This window comes from Delphinus delphis, chromosome 8 (genome assembly GCF_949987515.2).
Source record: "Delphinus delphis chromosome 8, mDelDel1.2, whole genome shotgun sequence".
NCBI classification, from domain to species: Eukaryota; Metazoa; Chordata; class Mammalia; order Artiodactyla; family Delphinidae; genus Delphinus; species Delphinus delphis.
The window spans coordinates 28,258,269-28,271,805 of record NC_082690.1 but is presented as its reverse complement, the minus strand read 5'-3'; the positions used below and the strand labels follow the sequence as shown (position 1 = coordinate 28,271,805).

Genomic DNA, 13,537 nt, shown 5'->3' with positions numbered 1-13,537 from the left:
TTTGAAGCCCTTACTCTAAATAAAGTAGAAGTATTTTATGTAATTTAGTTTTTAGCTTGTGTAATTTTAATTTTATGCTTTTAGTAATGTCAAGTTATTTCCAAAATTTTGACATGGAGGTCAAAGCATGAAAATGCCAGAGAAAAGCTTTCATAATGTTGCAGTTAATTTTATCAGTGTTGCATCACCAGCTAGAAACTTAATGTTAATCTGCCAAGACTTAGTTGGAAGTTTATAATTTTAGAATGCAAACCAACCAACAGCAGTTTTTGTGTAAGGATGCAAAATATATATCTTCTAACTTAATTGTGTAATATTTGCATGGGACTTAAATATATATATGTATGTATATATATAATATACATATATATATACATTCCTAAAAAAGACAGTAATGGAAAGTCATACTTCAGTTCAGTCCTCCTCTTTTCAGCCTCTGATGAAGAATCCTATTTTAAGGAATTGATCAAGAAAGAAATGAGCTCCACGCTGTTCGACCATTCCTAACTAAAGCTCAAGTCTTTTTCTCCTGTGTAGTAAATTTAAGCTAATTTTTCATGTGGGATTCTTCTTGGATGACCAACTCTGGACAACCAGAAAAAAAAGTTTTTAAGTTCTGTGACTTTCCTGAGATACTAAAACAAAAGAAGAATTAATCCTCATCTTTTTCAAGAAAATAGATGTTGAAAAAGAGTCGCTTAATTCTGATGTATCCATTCCCATATCTGGAAATGAGGTCATTGTATGTAAATGATGGAATTATCATACTTCTAATTCCAAGCGTAGATTTTCTAAAAGTAAATATCTGTGAATTTGTGTCCTTCTTTTCTGAATACACGTAGTTGTTTTCTTTAAAGATTTTTTGAAATTTGCCTGTTATATGTGAAATAAAGTGTTTTAATGTGCATTATAAATATAATGTAGAGAATCTCCTTTTTTTCTGTTATTAAAGGAGCTGGAGATATAATTCTTAAAACCAAAATATTGAATTAGTTTTGCAAGCATGGCTGTTTTTCAGGAAGCATGCTGTCAAAAAATAAGTACAAATTACTGAAGAATCCAATTGTTTCCTATATACATAATGACTATTCTGTAAAGTTATCTGTTCTTTGACAGTGATATCACCAATATTTTTGCAATCAAAATAGTGCAATACTAGTATCTGTCTTTTGTATAAAAATGTAGTCTCCATATAAATAATGCCTCTGACCTTTGCAACTTCAATAATTCAAAAAATAAAAACTAGAATCCTTCCTTATATTTGCTTTTGTTGAAAATGATATTCCAGGACCTATGACATCTCCATCATCTCATTCATTTTGAAAGAAATATTCTTCCTTATAAATGAATGAGATATTGGCACCAGTGTATAATAACCCCTCAAATTCAGTTGAAAACTTCCAACAGCAATGGAATTGGTTAGATATTAAACTATGTGCAAGACAGATATCTAGACACAAAAGAAGGCTGAGAGTGTTGTGGCACTGGAACTCACTCATTTTGATCGAAATTGATATGGCCTTGCTGTTCTCCCATTTGTTTTTCCTTTGTGTATATTGTTATTTACATGTTGATACACTGTAATAGTATATGATACTGTTAAATAAAGTTGATTGAGAAATTCATTTATTCATTCATAAATATTTATTAAGCGTCTGCTATTTGCTAGGCACAGTTATAAGCCCGGGGATATGTTAGCCAACAAAACAGACAAAAATCCTGCACTCTCAATTGAACTTTCATTCTAGTGAGAGAAAGCAGACAAGAAACATGATAAATAAGTATAGTAGATATCATTCTTAAATAAAAAGTGTTTTTAGTTTTTTGAATTTCTGAAATCTATTTGTTTTATATCTACATGTGATCTTCATTTTAATGACTAATGTATTCTTCCTGAATATAGTCATACTGAATATAACTTAACTAAATCTAAATAAAAGTAAAATTGACAATATCATCACATGAGAATCATGACTACAAAGTTGAAGGGTCTAAAGTTCTAGATTCAGATGCTCATCATTTTTTCTAAGTCTTAGTGACTAAAAATTTGCAAAATTTATGAGACTGTAACCATACAGTGGTTTAACATTTTACATTCAAAATAAACAACCTAAGGAAGCCAAATCGGTGCCATGTGGTTTGGGTAAGTGCAGCAATTGAGGAAAAGACAGTTTGCAGTAGACGTCGTAGTGGTGATTTCGTCTGTAATCTCACTACTTTGGCTGAACTCTCTGGAAAAAGAGAGATAATGCAGTTATATTTCAGCCAAGCCCATTTTTCCCCAAATCTTTACCACTGAAGGTAAAGAGGTTGATGATGCATTACTAAAGTAAGAATGTACTTCTTGCCATCATAGGAACATAACAATCCTTTTGGAAATTTTTGCATAAAATCCAAATTTATTCACCGTAGACTCAGAATTACATTATAAACCTTAAAGCAATTTTACTTATACCACTTAGTCCTTCCAGGAATATTTTTTATACTTTTTATGTGTTGTTTGATATTTTATCTCTTCTATGTAGAATTTTGTAAATGCACTATACATAGATGCATGTGTGTATACAATACACACATGCATATTTATATACACATATATGTATATACCGATACAGAAAATACAGATATTTTTATTTTCTTCCTTGTACCAGAGGAATATTTTTTATACATTTTATGAGTTGTTTGATATTTTATCTCTTCTATGTAGAATTTTGTAAATGCAGTATACATAGATGCATGTGTGTATACAATATACACATGCATATTTATATACACATATATGTATATACCGATACAGAAAATAGATACTTTTATTTTCTTCCTGTACCAGATATTAATCTTCCCCATACATACACCTGTCTCCAAAGAGCTTATAACTCAATGTTTTTAAATGTTATTTTTAATAAGTTTAAAACTGTGCCACCATTAAATTTACTCATTTTTTATGTATTGAATAATAACATTTTAATATTCACTTTTAAGAATTTTACACATGGGATAAATTATCTACATTGAGATCTTTGGAGAAAAACAAATATCCACATAGCAAATAACCTTTGTTGATGCTACTGATTTTATTATTTTAACTGTTTTCAAGTAGCAATTTTAATGATTATATTTGTGATGTTTAGAAAATCTTAAAGCTTTTCTAATAAATATATATATTTCAATAGTTTTACTTTTGCTAAATACAAACAAGAATTTCCTCAATAGGAAAATGATACTTTACTGATTGAAAATCATCTTAATTCATTTACACAAACATTTTCATAAGCAAACCCTAATGTAGTAGTTTTAAACGGAGATTGCTTTCTTTCCTGAAATTGCAGAGCAGATGTAGAACACTATGCATTATGGAAATTGTGGTAATAAACTCATAGTCACTAAGAAGTAGTGCATTTCAAATAACTTCTAAGGAATTATTGTCCCACAGAACAAAGTAGTTGATAACAAAGATGGTAGGTTATATTCCATTTTTATTCACAGTTGAACACTTGGGGCTCCATAAGGTTGCGTAACAAAAACGGCCCACAAATACCCCTTAATGATTGGCTATAACTCGTTTTTTATTATATTGAAAAGATTTGGTATTTTCTTCACCTGTAGTAGCCCCCAAACTTTGTATTGAATCTCCTCAAGTATGCAGTGTTTGAAGGGCTACTTGGGGATAAATTATCAGATTCAAGATGGGGCAAATGAAGAGGTTGGGAAAGTGTTGAGGATTTGCTGCTAATTTGGATTTGATGTGGAAGAAAAGGAAAATGAGACACACTCAAAGAAATTGGGAAGAGCTGAGCAACTGTGAGAGGTTTCCTGCAAGAAATGCCTAGCAATTCTCTCCCTTTGTTCTTCCATCTTCCTGAGTGTGATCATCTTATTTCTCTTAATTTCCATGCACCAATATCTGAATATCAACAATTATGCATGCCCTTGTTTGTGCAAAAAGCCTAGCTAAATTTCTAATCAACATCTTCGGTAAGCTGAAGGTTTCTCTAGCCTTTATTGGTTCGTTTGTCAGGAAAACAAAGACCTGATGTGCCCCTGCTATCCAAAAAGGAAACTGAAAAAGATGAAAACACTAAATAAATTTGTATTTATATATACATGTACCTGTTTCAGAAGAGGTGACCTGGAACTTGTCAATATTTACTTTCCTTTTGAAGATCTGAATAAGAAGTTCCAATACAATTACTTTTCCATGATATTCTTACTTAGGAAGCACTGATAGACAAGGAGATCTTTATATTTATTGAATGCCTTATATTTATTGAGTACCAGACACAATGAGGAAATATGGAACGATTTTATCTACATTGTTTACTCAAGATTTCATATAGAGAATTTCATTCACTAAAAATATAGAAATTCATTTATCTAATCTTGTCACCTTGCTTGTTAAATCATATGAAATCTCAAATGGTTGCATATATTTTGACAGATGCAACAATAGCTTCAAAAATGTCCAGATATTTCAAAATATAGGTTCAACTCTCACTCCTGCTAGTTCTGTGAAATTGAGCAATTTGTTGAAACTAAGCTTAAATTTTCCATCTGCAAAATGGGAAATGCCTACCTTAAAATGGCAGTGTGAAAAGTAAATAAAAGAGCACAATTAAAGAACAATTAAGAACTTAGAACTCTGTAACTGACACAGAGTAAGCACTAAATAAGTGAGGGCTAATATTATTTTTTACTACTATATTTTATTATTGTCCCCTACCACTCTCACTCCTTTACCTTTATTAAAAAGAATTTAACCTTAATCACAAGAGGACGAAGGGGATATTTTATTTATTTGTGTACCCCTAGTTCCCAGAAAGCTGCCTGGCACACAGTGGGTGTTTAACAAATATTTAAGTAAATACTAAAAATGCAGCTTTGAATGATGCTAATTGTTCACTATATAATGTACAGGGGATTTTGCAAATTAGATGATAATGCTAGCTAGAGAAACTTCTGTACACAAGCTAATATGGTAGTATACATATCTGAGGGCTAAAATTCATGTGTTCAAATATTTCAGACACTTTAGAATTTATCAACCTTAGTACCAAATGTGAACCTTAGCAATATTCCTTTTGAAAACCTCTCGTTTGTTATACTAACAACCATTTCAATTAGAATGTTAAGCATTTTGCAAATGTGTGATTCTTGCTTTTTTATACATATTCTTCCATATTTTAACTAGCTATTTCAAGAAATAATGAAAGGATTAGTTCATTTTAACTACTAATATTCCACAGCATAGCTTAGAAGTTAACAATGTATTGCAACAACTCACCGATTTTCATAACCACATTCATAATTTGAAAAATGCTTCATATTTGGAGAATGTTTTCTGTAAGTTAACAAATAATTTTCATCTATCTAAAGAGACAATTAGCGGCCTTTATTTTGTTGGTGGAGAAACTTTCTTTACCCAAGTCCAGTGTTAGAATATTCATCAAATTCAAGGAAGAAGTGAGAGACTTCCGGGTCACTTGGCAGTGTCTACCTAAGGCAGGATTTAAGAAAACAATACAAGGAGCAATGCTATGCAATTTCCCACAATAAAGTTATTTAGGCATCTCTATGAGTGAATCATATATCATGTAATGTACAGTTTTATTAAGTTTTTAGAAATAGTTTCTACATTTACAAAGTACTTAAAAACAAAATCAGAATTAGTGTAGACTGCCATGTAATACAAAGTAAATTACCTTCTAATCCAGAGTTTTAAGAGCAAGTTCAACTTTCCCAACTACAGATTTCTGGGAGAAAAGAAAAGATTTGTATTAAAATTACTAAATGTCTCAGTACAATTTTATAAAATATGAATCATTACTTCAATGACACTGTGGTCAAAAGTGGTCACTCCTTGTCTGCAAATGATTAAAAAATCTGAAGTGTGACCAGGAGTTCTGTAGGTACTGCGTGTTCGCCAGGCCTATCTTTGAGTTGGTGGCATTAGGTTTTATTTATAAAATCAAGTGCTTTTTTGCTAACATGTTTCTTTAGTTTCACAGACTTTAAATGGTTTGGTTTAGAGGTGTGTGTGTGTGTGTGTGTGTGTGTGTGTATGTGTACTGAAAACTGTTCAGTTATTATTAGTTAACAGTAATCTTTTTCATTTTATAAGGATTTTCACAATAATTCTTCATGCTATTTTGTCTTACTTGCTTCAGAAACAAAATGGGAATATTACTTGAAGTGTGTGATTGTCACAACTGGGGAAAAATTATTAGTTTCCATTGGAAATATATTTTATAATAGAATAAAAATTCATGGAACACAGCCCTAATTAAAGCCAAAATATAGGACAATTTTAGGAAAGCCAATTTAATGTAAATTAGTATATAAAATTTTAAAAACTACTAATTCATTTCTTCTTTGAACTTGCTAATAATGCCTGCTCTGAGAAAGACATATTGCTAAATGCTAAAGAGCAAAGAAGAATGATAGAGCTCTTTTCCTAAAGAAAGTCTCAGTTGAATGTGGCTAAATAAGATGCAGAATACGGAGAACTGTGACTTTGAATGAGTCTTTTATTACACGAAGCTGACTCCTAAATAGTCTTCAGGTCATGAGATACTTTGGAAATAGTAATTTCATTGCCATAAATGATAATTTATGCTTCTCTAGTCTATTATTAATGTATATTTTTCCTATCACAGTCACAGTGCTAGGTATGTAATAATCACTCAAGAGAAAATTATTTTAAAGATTTAATTTTTAGTATCCAATGTAAAGCAACTTAATATACTTCTAAGCACATTTATAAAGCAACTTAATATACTTCTAAGCACATTTATACATTCATCTGTTTTACTATCAATTTCTTGCCACACAAAATCAGTGTGTGTACTAATACTAAATATAATATTTTGTTAAATTCTGAAACTGAAAAGTTGCATGAAGTTTTTGAATGTTTTATAATTTCTCCCTTACAGTTCTACTTCTCTCATTATAGGAATCCCCATATGTTATGTACAAGAAAAATCATGAAATGTTTGAAGGAAATGACAAGTATGAAGGATACTGTGTAGATTTGGCATCTGAAATTGCAAAACATATTGGTATCAAGTATAAAATTGCCATTGTCCCTGATGGAAAATATGGAGCAAGGGATGCAGACACAAAAATCTGGAATGGGATGGTAGGGGAACTTGTTTATGGGGTAAGCAAATCAATCTATTGAAAATTTACTTACATAAACCTGAAGTTTTTTTTCATGTGGGCACATACCAATTTTTAAATGTCTACTGTTGTCTTTTAAATTTGCAGTTACATTCAAAGAAGCATATATGATGTCAAATGTTTCTATTTCATTAATAATGCAATTTCCAAACAATGGGAGAAACCAATACTTGATAATTTCAAAAAGATAAAAATTCAGAATACAATGTCCTATTTTATAAAAAATAACACTGACTTCAGTATCTGCCATGATTATTCTCTTAAGCCTGATGCTGTTATACAATAGACATGTTGTTTTGAGAACTATTTTGAGAGTTACTTATATCCCTGTTGGTTGTATTTACTGGTAAATATATTTTAAGTTATTGGTGAAGCAATCAGTAAACTATTTTAACATATATTAAAGTATTCACCAATAATGTGAAGTTCTTACAACTCTGCTGAACACAGTAAATTTAAACTTAATGCAACAACATCATTTTTTCCTACACAACAAAACACAAAAGCTAGAATTTATTCCATAATGGGCTTCACATGAAATCATGTCATGCCCTTCCCTTTGAGTTCACAAGATATTGAGTGTATATATCGAAAGCCAAGGGCAAATTCAATGTAGACATTCCTGCCTGAACCAGAACAAGATTGGTCTCTTCAGGTTCCACTGCAAAGTGTTAAAATCAAGCCAACAGTTATCAAATGCTAGTGAAGGTATGATATTTCCAAAGTCCAGAAAACAAACCTAGAGCTCACAGTAAGCTCTATTCATCAAGTAACCAATAAGTCACATACACTTGAAATGTATTCTGAAACTTTCTGTAAGCTAATTCATATTTCACAAATTTCACCTTCAAAACACATTGTCTGATTAATTGTCACAAGACCCCTTTAAAAATAAAGAATTACACAAGAGTCATCCTTCACCAGGAAAGAATAAAGGTAGAACAAGTTAGAGCATAACTGAAATATATAGAGGGGTTCACTTTCCGAGCCAGAACTGCAATTCAATAGTTTTGTGATTCTGCATCCTGCTTTTCAGACCGTGAAGCAATGAACATTCTCCACACAGTCCAGTATGGTAGCTATAACCTCAGCAGCAAGAGGAAATTGTTTGACGTTAAAGAGCAATTAGTTAGTTTTATATTCATTTGAAAGAACTGCCGACTAGTTAGGTGCCCTAAGTGAGGAAAACTAAATTCGCACTTTTAAAAAATCAAAAAGTACTTTATCACAGGGCTCATCAACAGTTTGATATTGAGTTTTAAGTCCCAAAGAAAAAGGGTTCCTAAAGCATGTGTCCATTGGTAATATTTTAAACTTTTAGACTTTAAATGTGAACATTAACCTAAATGTTAGAACTACACTAATTCATATCCTTCAGAAGACACTATTGAGTATTTGATCTCAAAAACTCATTCTTGGAGTACCAATTAATTATGGACCAGATAACTAACCAGAGTTACTTTCTAAGACATTTGTTACATATCTCTCCTCTGGAGTCCTTACCAATTTGGCAGCCCAGGCTCACCCCTTGGCAAGGGTTCTGACCACATTTTATTGGGAGAATATTGTTTAAATAATGAAAACAGGTGATCTGAAGAGAGTAACATAATTAACACCAAAAATTTGTATCAGTAGTACTCGTGTCACAGGCACAGAAAGTCCCAGGCAGTTCTCAGAGAGAGAAGATAACATAATGGTTATTAATGCTTATTCATTCATCAGCCAGCCTGCTAGGGTTTAAATAATCTGATCTTTGCCACTTGAGTTGTCCAGTTTTTTCCCAAAAGGAATCTTTTTCCATGTCTCATACACTTTCCACAGATTTGTTATTTTCCATTCTGGTGTCTGCAAAGTCTTTACTTGTTTCTCAACTACTTTTTTTTTCTTTTTACTGCTAATACTTACATGAAATCCCAGTTTGCAGGGCCCTAAATAAAACTCCATCTATATTCTTATACTCAACAAAGCCAGCAAAATGATTAACTTTGAATCCATTTTTTTTTACTTTACTCTTTGCAAACTTTGTTACTGTAATTTTTAGGGATAGATTATCTGTGAGACAGGCATATGTAATCTCAGCACACCACCAGATGGTTACCCCAAAGCTCAAAACCTCCATGACACTCTCAGGTCCATTCTGCCTGTCACACCTGCACACTGCAGCAAGTTCATTATATGATCTTCTGTGGTACACTGCTCCAGCGCCTTCTTCTGGGCCCCGCTGTACTTGTGTGTGTATAAACAACCCAAGGGATTGTTTTCTCAAAGCAAGTTCCATGGCCTTCCAACACCAGAATTACCTGTGGTGTGTGTTAAAATGCTGGTTCATGAGCCTTACTCCAGAGGTCTTTGAGAATCCAAATATTATCAGGTTCTTACAGGAGATATTTCTCACAATTTTGGAAGTCACTGAGAGGTAATGGAACAAGGCAAACACAGCATCTCCAATGTTAGCAGAGAAAACTCAGATGTATCCTCTGTTCACTGGCCTCTTTCAAATCACAAATTTCAGAACTTCAAATGTGTCCTCATTGAACATTGCTGTCACACTATCATCTAATGCTTGCTTTCCATTGCATCTAGTTTTATGTGTTGGAGACTCCTTTATTTCTCTTCATGCTTCTCTACTTTTAAGGCTTACTCTAATTAGTGGTAACTTGTATAAATAAAAAATTTCAGAAGATACTACACATAACATTGTAGTATGTGAAATGTAGTATTTCAAATCAGTAAAAGAATGCATTATTCACTTATTCCTGCTGGGAAAGCAGGACAATTTTGTAATACATTATCATGCAAAATGCTAGATAAATTATAGAGGGAGCATAGGTACTAGAATAAAATATATGATTGAGATTAATCATGATATGAGAAGGATATTTCTAAGCATGAAACCAATGGCTGAAAACATAAAAAGATAATTTTATATGGCTACAACAAAATTTTAAAACGTATATAATGCAATAAAGTATCATGAACTAAGTAATGTAAACCAAAATTGATGACTGGGGGAATATTAAAAACATATATGAAAAATAATATTTTTAATATTTATTTTAAAACACATAAATTAGTAAGCAAAAAAATGAATACCCCATATGGAAATGGGGCAGATTATGACAAGTAATACATAAAAAGAGTAAAAGTGGCTATTTGTTTTACAAAAAAAAATTCAAATCAATACAATGAAATTAGCAAATTGGTGAAGATAGATGAGAATAAAGATACACGGGGTATCCAAGGTTCAAAGCCGAAGGTGCTTTCCCACAGTGCTATTTGCATGATCTTTCTGGAGAAAAGTTGGGCAAAACATGTAACGAACATTAAAAAGATTGTTATCATTTAGATCAGCAATCCCTTTCTAGAAATTTATTTTAAATAATAAAGATACGTGCGAAGATTTGTCTTCAAAGGTGTTCACATCACCATTATTATAAATTGTGTAAAACTGGAAACAATATAATAAATTGATAAAATAATAAATTGAGTAAATTTTGATGCTTTAACATGATAAAATATTTGCAATCATTAAAACTTATTTTTACTATATATGTTGAAATAACTCATTCTCTTGAGAAAAGGAATTATAAAATATAGTGTTATATATTATCCCATTTTAAAATAAGAAACTAATATTCATAAAACAATGTCTAGTAGGGCATATATAAAGAAAATAATAAGAGTAGGTGAAGGAAATGAAGATAAATTTTCCTAAATTTCTGGTTCTGTTTTTATATACTAATTTTTCTATATCTACTTCATATATCACTGTATAATGAAAATTATACAGATAATAATAACTATGGGGAAATAACCTCTCAGCAATGATTCTCTGGCTTTTGTATTATATGTGGGCATTTGTGATGTGAACTAAGTTTATTCCCACTTGAAAGTGTATGCAGTTAATCCTCAGTCACCCAGTGGAAAACGTGACAGCCAGAGTACATTCCCCATGCTAACCCTCCAGTTGCATTTGTATCAAGCTGCTGGCCATTGTATCAATCCAGGGCCTGAGGAGATATAGAGTGAATGTAAGAGTGGCAGCCACTATGTAAGAGCATATATGTCTGTGTTTCAGATTCCATTTCAATGCCAAATATTTTCCATTTAAAATAAATAATCAAAAAACCTTTTTTCATTTGTAGATCATGTAACAATTTACAGTTTTTTCACCACACTTTATTTCATTTGATCTTAGAGATGGCATGATTTAATAGAAGTACAGTCTCAAATTACAGAGCTGCTATGATGTGTAAAACTCATTTGTCTCAGTTTCATCATCTATAAAACAATGATAAACATAAGATTGTTTATCTCTTTAAGAAGGTTAAGTGAAAAGCCATTCCAAATATTTAAATCAGCATAGATACATAATCCTTCATTAAATGCTCACTATTGTTTTATTAAGGCTTATTTAACAGATAATTGCAATAACACAATGAGGTAAACAGGAAAGAAAATGTCTTCATTTTAGAGATATGGAAAAAGGCTCAGAAAAATTACTCAGAATCACAAAATGAAAATGGAAGCTGGTGTCTTATTAATAATAATATATGAGAATTGAATCCACTGTTTTCCAAAATCGTTTTTAGAAATTGAAAGTAGAAATCAAAGTATGTGAATAGGAAGAAATAAATGTCAGTTTCCAGATTTGTGTGTGTGTGCTGAGTCAAAAAATGTTGTCAAACAATAGGTTTCTTTTATCTCACAAACGCAGACTTTATGATAGGTTTACTCATAACTGGAAAGGAATAAAAAAGAAAAGGATGTTTGAAATTCATAATATTAAGGAATGGCCAAGTAATGAATCAGTGACAACATTCCAAATGAAACAGAAAACACTGCAAAATAGCAGCAATTCTGGCTAAGAAATTCAGAAATTCAGCCATATGGAAAAGCTATCGAATATCCTCCTCTGCGCCATCTCAGACCCTTAAAGACTAAGGCAGTTATTTGAATTCAAGTTATTTTTGCTTATGTCTACTCGTTTTCTCTTCCTCTCATCTAATTACTAGCACCAATAAAAATATTCTGTGCAATTAAAGTGACATAATATTTTATGAAAACAAATCTATTCATCTTTGTATTTATTACTGGCCTTATTTATTGTTGGTATTCCCCAAAAAATGTAGAATAAATACATAACTGGTTAACTTTGAATGGATCAATCCAGTACTACTTGCTTCATGAAATCTATTAACCTACATGTTTTCATGTGTCTTTTCTTTTATAGAAAGCAGAGATTGCTATTGCCCCTCTGACAATCACTTTGGTCCGAGAGGAGGTCATTGACTTCTCTAAGCCCTTCATGAGTTTGGGCATATCTATTATGATCAAAAAGCCTCAGAAATCTAAACCAGGAGTGTTTTCCTTCTTGGATCCTCTGGCCTATGAGATTTGGATGTGCATAGTCTTTGCCTACATTGGTGTCAGCGTGGTCTTGTTCCTAGTTAGTAGGTTTAGTCCATATGAGTGGCACACAGAAGAGCCAGAAGATGGAAAGGAAGGACCCAGTGACCAGCCTCCCAATGAGTTTGGCATCTTTAACAGCCTCTGGTTTTCCTTGGGTGCTTTTATGCAGCAAGGATGTGACATTTCACCCAGGTTAGTTTCAAAACCCTTAAGTTCTTCACCAATTCCACAGTAATTCTAAATATTGTGCATAACATCTCTCTATATGTTCTTTTCCTGGAGGCAGAGCATTGCTTGAAACACAGAAAAACTTTGCAATCCCAAATTAATCTAAATATACTCATAACCGATTTTTCCAAATTAGCACAAAGTATGGATACATAATAAAGATTAATTTCCCAATGGAAAAGTAACATATGGAACCCATCAGAATGCTCAAAAATAACTTTGTATTAATATTTCTTTCAGTGATTACAGATGGAAACTAAATCTAAATTCTTAAGAATAGGAATTTATTTTTATGTTGTCTCCTTTTCAAAATCAAATGTTTTTATTGTTTTGTTCACTTTTGAAAATTAATTTTGAATTCAATTTACATCCCATGTAGCTTAATGGAGATTTCTACCATGGAGTTACCTAAAACCTGAGTTAATATAGTAGGTTCCAGATATACATTGTTCTATCTAATAATCATAAACAAGCTAAGCAGTAGGCAAAGAGTCAGCAACGTAAATACTATATTTGTTTTCCTTATCGGTGGAGTAACGGCTCATATCCATAAGGATGTGTTTCAGTTATGTTTGTCAAAAATGCAGCCAACCTCCTGTTGCAAGAAAAATACCAAATTTCTCTCAGAAAAATAGCTGAAGGCATGAGAAGCTAAGAATTGAATTTAAAGTGACTTATATTAGCATCACAAATATATGTATTTTTAAAGAAATGCTTTCTC

At 31.8% G+C, this 13,537-nt stretch overlaps 1 protein-coding gene across 3 annotated transcripts in view; it reads left to right on the top strand.

Annotated features, from left to right (window-relative positions):
- Window positions 1-13,537, top strand: part of GRIA4 (glutamate ionotropic receptor AMPA type subunit 4) — a 515,737-nt gene that overhangs the window by 444,873 nt on the left and 57,327 nt on the right. For 2 of the 3 annotated variants that reach the window (XM_060018030.1, XM_060018031.1), the window contains exons 10-11: window positions 6,950-7,156; window positions 12,410-12,780. In XM_060018030.1, the coding sequence (XP_059874013.1) occupies window positions 6,950-7,156; window positions 12,410-12,780 (578 nt within the window). Of the gene's footprint in view, window positions 1-433; window positions 1,613-6,949; window positions 7,157-12,409; window positions 12,781-13,537 lie in introns of those variants that run through there. The other variant, XM_060018032.1, reaches the window with a different exon arrangement.